Source organism: Halictus rubicundus, chromosome 16 (genome assembly GCF_050948215.1).
Source record: "Halictus rubicundus isolate RS-2024b chromosome 16, iyHalRubi1_principal, whole genome shotgun sequence".
Lineage (NCBI taxonomy): Eukaryota > Metazoa > Arthropoda > Insecta > Hymenoptera > Halictidae > Halictus > Halictus rubicundus.
In genome coordinates, this window is record NC_135164.1 from 10,444,135 (window position 1) to 10,451,273 (window position 7,139).

Genomic DNA, 7,139 nt, shown 5'->3' on the forward strand with positions numbered 1-7,139 from the left:
TATTGTTCGTATAAAGTAATATAAAATAGTAAGTTTCTACTAGCACGAACATACCGTTGCAGTCGAAGCAAACTCGACACAGTTTTTAGGAATACGGACACGATAAAAGAGAAAATAAGCCTACAAGCCGGGTCAAGTCGTCCGAGGTTTGATTCTTTCGAGAAAGCGACGATGGCGACAGCGTGATAACCAACAAGGAAAAATGTATTGACCGCGTGGGAGTGACGTAGCCAGCCCAGCGATCGAATCGAGCGAACAGGTGGAAATAACGCGATTCTTGGGTATTTACCTGTCGAGAGTGACTCACCAGAATTCGGTCAGGTGGCCAGAATTCGGGGCAAGGCAATTCGATAGGCGTCGTCCCCATCTTTCCGAACAGTCCAATTGTCGAGGATCTACGGTGCTATGACGCCACAAGAATCCCCGATTCTCGGTGGATCGGGGGACACGGAAGCGCCTTCTCTTCTCTTTTTTTTTCCGTTCGATCTCTCGAGCGATAGTGGTTGGAGAGCGATAATGATGGGGAGATAGTGGCGAACGTTATATATACGATGACCCTCCAAGTATCCGGCGATCATTCCGTTTCCTTCGATCGGCTTTGCCTAATCCGAGATGCGGTGCACTTGATCGATCGGCCTGCCACCAGCCCTGGAAAGCAACTGGACGAGGTGTTATAGTTCCTAGATCGAAGAAAACAGAGCCCGAAGTATACCCGTGGTGGGTTGATCGTGTTAGACTGATCGACCGGACGTCGATTGATCGGTGAAATCCTGTTCGGGATCCTGTTCAACGATTAGACGAACCGCCGAAGAATCGTCTCGAGGAAATGGAGGGCACAGGGATGATCAGCGGAACGTCGGTCCGCCAGGAGAGCAGGAAGCTGTGGCAGTACCTCGCCTCGATTTCCGGTATTTAACCGTGTCGCCAGCTAACCTCGTCCTCATCCTGTCGCTATATGTACCCTCCAACTTGATCCTACGTTCATCCTCCGAACTAACGTCCGACCTGGTGCTTTGCGAGTCGCTCGACTGCGGACTAGAACCGCACTGTCATTGCTAGATTAGTTTTACGGCTTTTTCCTACATTTCACTCAACTTTTAACGAAACTTTTAGCTTCACCGAAATCACGTCAGAGTCCAACATTTTTCATTCGTGAAGAACTTCATTCAGAGATTGTAAAAATGCCATCCGTGAAAGAAAAAAGAAAACAAATAGCGGCGTAGCTAGGCTTTCATGCTGAAACCACAGAATTATTTCGCAATAAATGAAATTTATAGTCTCCGGACGTTGGAAAAAATTATCCTTGTATAGAATAAAAGAGCATCGAATTGTGTGAAGAATTAAGCACAGCCTGGTCGACGCTTTAAATTCTGGATTTCTATGCATTTCATATGCATTCTCGTTTCCTCTTGAAACGCGTGAAAATTATGCAGTTTTTAATTAAAACTTCCAATAACCATGCTCGTCGGTACTCCTCCGGAGGGATTAATCCATTAATCTAACGTCGTGTCGGTGACAGTGATTTTTACGATGGTAGATTTATGCCGAAAGTTCGAAAGTATTTCAAACGCTCTCTTCGATCGATGCCAACGATTTCGAGACTCCGGGAAGATTCGAGTTGGAATTATTCCGAGAAGAAATCCAAGAAAAAAAGATTCGTCCTCCTTAGCGGAGCAAACGATGGAACAGATTTCGTGGCGAATTCTTGTCGGCTGTCTGGTCACGTACGACAAAAGTGTAACTAATTTATAAATTAACTTAATGTGTAACAGATACGAGAACCGCTAAAGAGTTTTGTTATCGGCAGATAATCGATTCGTTACGTAAGACAGAGAGAAAGAGAGGTATTTCCAGTTCCCACGAGTATTAGCCGGTCGAAGCAAATTGAAGCAGGAAATATGTAGAGTGGCTATGTACCACAACATTTTATTAAAAACTACAATGTCGTCAGTTTCATGAATACAGCTGATCACGGTTTAATCGTAACTACGACTAGACGTTAATGGGACAGCAAACGTTTAGAAAAGGAGTAGGGAGTTCGTATCTCGGAAATGACTCCACCTGTGAAGCAATCATTATCTCACCTCGGTGACCATTTTTCACCGGCCCTGGTTAAACAAATCTTTCTTTTACCACCGCTGTATCAGAGATATTCAAGGCGATAATAGACGCCACGGTACTCCTAGGATTTTTTCCTTTTTTTTTTTTACGTTGTAGATAGAATATCGCGTCAGTTCCAATAATAAATCATACTCGGGCAACAAGTCGAGAAATCTGAACGGAGATTTTTCGGAAAAGAACTGATTCGAATAATTAATAACTGGGCGTCGTCGAATTTGTTTCACCTTCCGAGCTTTTCTGTCGAAGCATTCGACATTCGTTCCGTTCCGTTCCGTTTCGAATAGATTTTCTACATAGGAAATACTTGTTTTTCGTTTAGCTTGCCTGCTGGTCGTTGGAATCGGCACAGCATTAGCATGGACGTCTCCGGTGCTCCCTCAACTGTACAAACCGACCGCGTTCATGGTGTTAAGCCAGGACCAGGGTTCCTGGGTGAGCTCTTTGCTAGCTCTGGGTGCCATAGGCGGTGCCCTGCCATCGGGAGCGATGGCGGACAAACTAGGCAGGAAAAAGTCTCTTCTTTTGCTTGCTGCTCCGTTTCTCCTATCCTGGCTGATCATCCTGGTCGCCAGCCAAATCTGGCTGATCTACATCGCCAGGTTCATGGCCGGATTAGGCGTGGGCGCAGGATGCGTCCTTGGGCCGACCTATATCTCCGAAATTTCTGAAGTCTCGACCAGGGGGACCCTCGGCGCCCTGTTCCAGCTATTCCTTACCGTTGGCATATTTCTCGCATTCGTCCTGGGAAGTTATCTCAGCTACACCGTCTTCGCTCTGATCTGCGCCCTCGTCATCGTCGCCTTCGTCGCAACATTCTACTGGATGCCTGAATCTCCCGTGTGGCTCGTGGTGAGTACATATGTACGTGTGTACCCGGTAACCATGATCAGGCTGCTAAAATAAAGAAGCAGTTTTCGAAGCAATCGATCGACTAAAATCTGAAAAAGTCTGATCATTTTTCTTGGGCCGCGGATTTCAATCAATTTCGAAGCCCGGTAGATTTATTGCGAAAGAATCGAGTTTATTGGAGGATGCGGTGGAGTATTGCAATTAATTGCAGGAAAAAGCGGGCTCCGGTTCTGGGCGAGAGCGGATCGATAGAGTCGCTCCGTTTTCCTTCGGACGCGGACGGTACCCTGGATCGATTAATCGCTAGAAATGAATTCTCAGGGACAACGAGAGAGCGCGGTTTCTGAGCTGAATTTCGTTTCGACGCGAATCGATTAATGTTCTCAGGGCAAAGCGAGGAAGCAGGACGCTTCGGTGGCGATGTCCGTGCTCCGTGGCGACGTCTACGACGCCAGCGACGAGATCAACGAAATGCAGAGGGCCGTCGACGACAGCGCCGACAAGAACACGTCGTTCCTCGACATGATCAAGTCCCCGGTCGACAGGAAGGCGATGCTCGCATCCTTCGGGATGATGTTCTTCCAGCAGGCGTCCGGCGTGAACGCTGTCATCTTCTACACGGTGATGATCTTCGAGGCGTCCGGTAGCTCCATGCCGCCGGAACTCTCGTCCATCCTCGTGGCCCTTGTTCAGGTTCGTTTCCTCTCCGTTTCTGCCATCGTTTGAATTTCTAATCTGCTGTCCTCGTCCTCGCTGATTTTCCACTATTTCATCCCTCCCTTGTTGGCAAATTGACAGAGTGCACGAGGAAAAATGTGCCGTTGTTGTCAATTCTGCAAGATTAAAATGGAAGATCGTTCGCAGCATTCATAAATAATAAACGCGCGGAGCTGCGTTCTCACGAGTTATGAAAAATGTGTGTCAAGGAAGGAACGGGCGAGGACTAAGTCATTCATTCTCTTTCGAATAATTTCAACGATCAGAATCTTGAAAATTTGCAAAGTATTCAAAAGTCTATCGACAGACTTCTTTCTATAGAATTTATTCTGATTCGTCGATAGACAACTCTGGGGTGCTTGATCAAAGTTTTAATCGAAGAATACACGGCTAGTAGGCTTTGTCGCGCTTAATAAAAGTTTCCGCGGGAACTTCGGTAGAAGTTCTGTAAAACTTAATTATCGAGGATAATCATTCGACTGGAGGATGACGGTGGAGAGGTTTGTCCGCCAACACGGCCGAATATTTTTCGAATTCCGTCGCGTAGACGTGTTGGAAAAATATTCGAGAAGCGCGAATGAAATCTCTGTTAGTTTTAACGCGGTTTCTTTGTCTTCTGAAAAAATATTCTACCCGGAAGCAGGCAGAGCCTTCTATTACCACTGACAAAGAAAACATCCGCGTGTCTGCCGGCAAGCGGAAAACACTTTAAAAAGAAAAAAACAACAAAAAAAAAACGGAATTACTGTCCGCGTTAACGTTCAGACGAAGGAAAACGATGATTTGACCAGTAAATATACAGAGCGTTATAGTTATCAACGACAGGCACGAAAATGTTCGTCATTGTTTGATTATGATCGCGTCTCGTTAGAACGGGGACAATTAACGGAGCGGTATTGCGAATTGCAAACGATGTTTACGTTTACTCGGTTGTGTGTCGCAGTTGGTAATGTCAGGTGTCGCCGCGCTGATTGTGGATCGAGCCGGAAGGAAGCCGCTGCTCATGATTTCCACGGGTGTTATGTCAGTCAGCCTGATCGCCCTGGGTTACTACTTCAGACAGAAAGCCAACGAAAGTGACGTCAGCTCGCTCGGATGGCTGCCGTTGACTTCCTTGATCGTCTTCATGGTTGCCTTCTCGGTCGGGTCGGTATAAATAGTCGATCGGCATAACACGGTCGCGTATGGAAATTCGGAGAAAAATCTGGCATAACGGGCACGTCGAAGTATAGGTCGGTGAATTTTTAATTTGATTCACGGATTTTGCTTGTTCCAGGCTTGGACCGGTACCATGGATGTTGATGGGCGAGCTGTTCTCCGCGGAGACGAAAGCGGTGGCCTCCAGCGTGGCCGTGACCTTGAACTGGTTCATGGTGTTCATAGTGACCAAGTCATTCCCCGCGATGAACGAAAACCTGGGTACAGACGCGACTTTCTGGATCTTCGCGTTCATAATGGCAGGGGCGACCGCGTTCACTCAATTCTTAGTCCCAGAAACCAAAGGGAAATCCTACAACGAGATTCTGGCTGAACTTCAGGGCGGGAGCAAGCCGATCAAGCCTATCCCCTAGCCTAAAATCGTTCTGCATCCTCATCGAGAATCGTTCATTCGCTTGCGACTTCGATTTCGCGCTATCGATCTCGTAGATCTATTCGACGATTCGAGCGGGTCCTTGACTCGCGCATCTCATCCTACTATTTCATCGAGAAACCTTGCGACACACTCTTCTTCGTCCGACGAATCCAATTAATTTAACTAGTATAATAATCGATCTGCCGCGCGATACCGGGACGCGCATGCTCGAGGATAGCGATCGTCGTCGATCCGTCGCGCGATCATCGATCGGCTCGTTGTCGTTGGATGACAGTCGAAAGGTGGCGACACACACGATAGTCTCCAGGTGGTGGCGAGCGACGCCGTGACAGTTTAAGCGCGGGAACGATGTCAATTACGAAGGGTTTTGTCTGCACCCAATCGGGATTCCATGACAATTCTGTTTTCGCGATATTCTAAGTGGAACAGTATCGCAATGGAAAGATTTAGAATGCATCGACGAGCGATCGTGACGTATAGTCACGTTACGGTCGCACGGATTTTCCCTTTGCGAATTCGCGATTACCGATAACAGAGATAGCGATCAAAGGTTATGAGAGCGAATTTTCCAACGATTACCTTACCGACTGCTGCAGCGACGCCATTTTTATGCACTCTGCGCGCTGTATATTCTCCTCGATTCTAAATTACATTATTAAGAAAACTATGACATTGTTTCCCTGGAGATTTGGCAAAATTCTACTTGCAAATTACATTAACATCGTCCAAAGAAGAAGAAGAAGAAGAAGAAGCAGGTATTTTCTTTATTTCTTTCAGTAGATAAAAAGAGAACTGACTGCTCTTGTCAATCGAGTATATTTCTTAAGGTAATTTTTAATGTATCGTTAAACCGAGAAGTCAACAAAGACTAATCGAGACCTTTTGTTTGTGGTAGAATGTTTTGTATTTACATTTTCGCGCGACCTGACAATTAAATTGTCGGCAAACAGATTAGCTTCCTTTTAATTTCGGTGTTTCTCTTTGCTCGACACGGGCGATATCATTTCACGCATGACACCGAAATAATAAATTACAAGTGGTTGATCGTCGACGGACGTCATCGTCGATCCACAGCCACCGGTAAATCAACAAGTTTCGCATTACGCGCGCGGACCAATCGATAAACTCGACGCCGCGACGCGCCGCGCCGCGTACCTACGTTACCACGATGCAACCGATTCGGGAGAATCGTTACTCCTTTGATCAAGGCCATACCTACTCGAGAAAGTTGGTATGTACTCGGTGTCACGGTTAAAATTCTTAATCTTTGCCGACGACTCGTGATAACGAGACAATCGACGTGATTTCGACGATCTTAATCTTAATCTCACCGTGACTAACCGGAACTTTCTAGGAAAACCTGGAAAAAACTATAAAACAAACAATTAGCAGTTACAAAAGGGTCGATACTGCAAATATTAATCCCTTGCACTGTAGTATCGAGTCAGATTCGCGACAAAGAATTCGAACGTAATCTATTAAATTTGTGAATACTTTCTTTCAAACCGAAGTAAAAGTATGAATTTTCTTCGCGAATAGTGTCTGTTGATTTTACATCGTGTTTCATTCGAGGCAAGATATAAAAATAGTTTCGCTACGATATCTCCTGTTTCTCAAAGTTGCACGGTTGAGTGTACGAGGCGTGTAAAGAGATTCTGCGCAGAAAGATAAGTTGAAAAGAGAGAATGAAGTTTTCTCGTACGATGCTTCGTCTCGGAGATAATCTACTTCGATTGTCGGACGATCTCGCGTAGCTCGGTCTTCGAGCGAAGTGGAAACGTTCGGCGATGATCGGACATGCCGGGCCGGGCCGGGCCGGGCCGGGCCGCCTGCCTTTAATATACCTGCTACAGTTCCC

General features: G+C 46.3%; 1 protein-coding gene across 2 annotated transcripts; it reads left to right on the plus strand.

Annotated features, from left to right (window-relative positions):
* Window positions 1-578: 578 nt before the first annotated feature.
* On the plus strand, window positions 579-6,247 carry LOC143361941 (facilitated trehalose transporter Tret1). Of its 2 annotated transcripts, XM_076801667.1 has the most exons (5): window positions 579-908; window positions 2,441-2,970; window positions 3,358-3,663; window positions 4,631-4,833; window positions 4,964-6,247. In XM_076801667.1, exons 1-5 carry the CDS (start codon window positions 827-829, stop codon window positions 5,256-5,258), a joined length of 1,416 nt encoding a protein of 471 aa, XP_076657782.1. In that variant the 5' UTR covers window positions 579-826; the 3' UTR covers window positions 5,259-6,247. The 2 variants fall into 2 exon arrangements, with proteins under 2 accessions (XP_076657782.1, XP_076657783.1); XM_076801668.1 differs by lacking the exon at window positions 4,631-4,833.
* The last annotated feature ends 892 nt before the right edge of the window (window positions 6,248-7,139 follow it).

Coding starts and splice junctions, on each gene's coding strand:
- LOC143361941 (XM_076801667.1), top strand. CDS start 827: ATGGAGGGCACAGGGATGATCAGCGGAACGTCGGTCCGCCAGGAGAGC. Junction 2,971..3,357: donor AATCTCCCGTGTGGCTCGTG/GTGAGTACATAT, acceptor TAATGTTCTCAG/GGCAAAGCGAGGAAGCAGGA. Junction 4,834..4,963: donor ATGGTTGCCTTCTCGGTCGG/GTCGGTATAAAT, acceptor TGCTTGTTCCAG/GCTTGGACCGGTACCATGGA.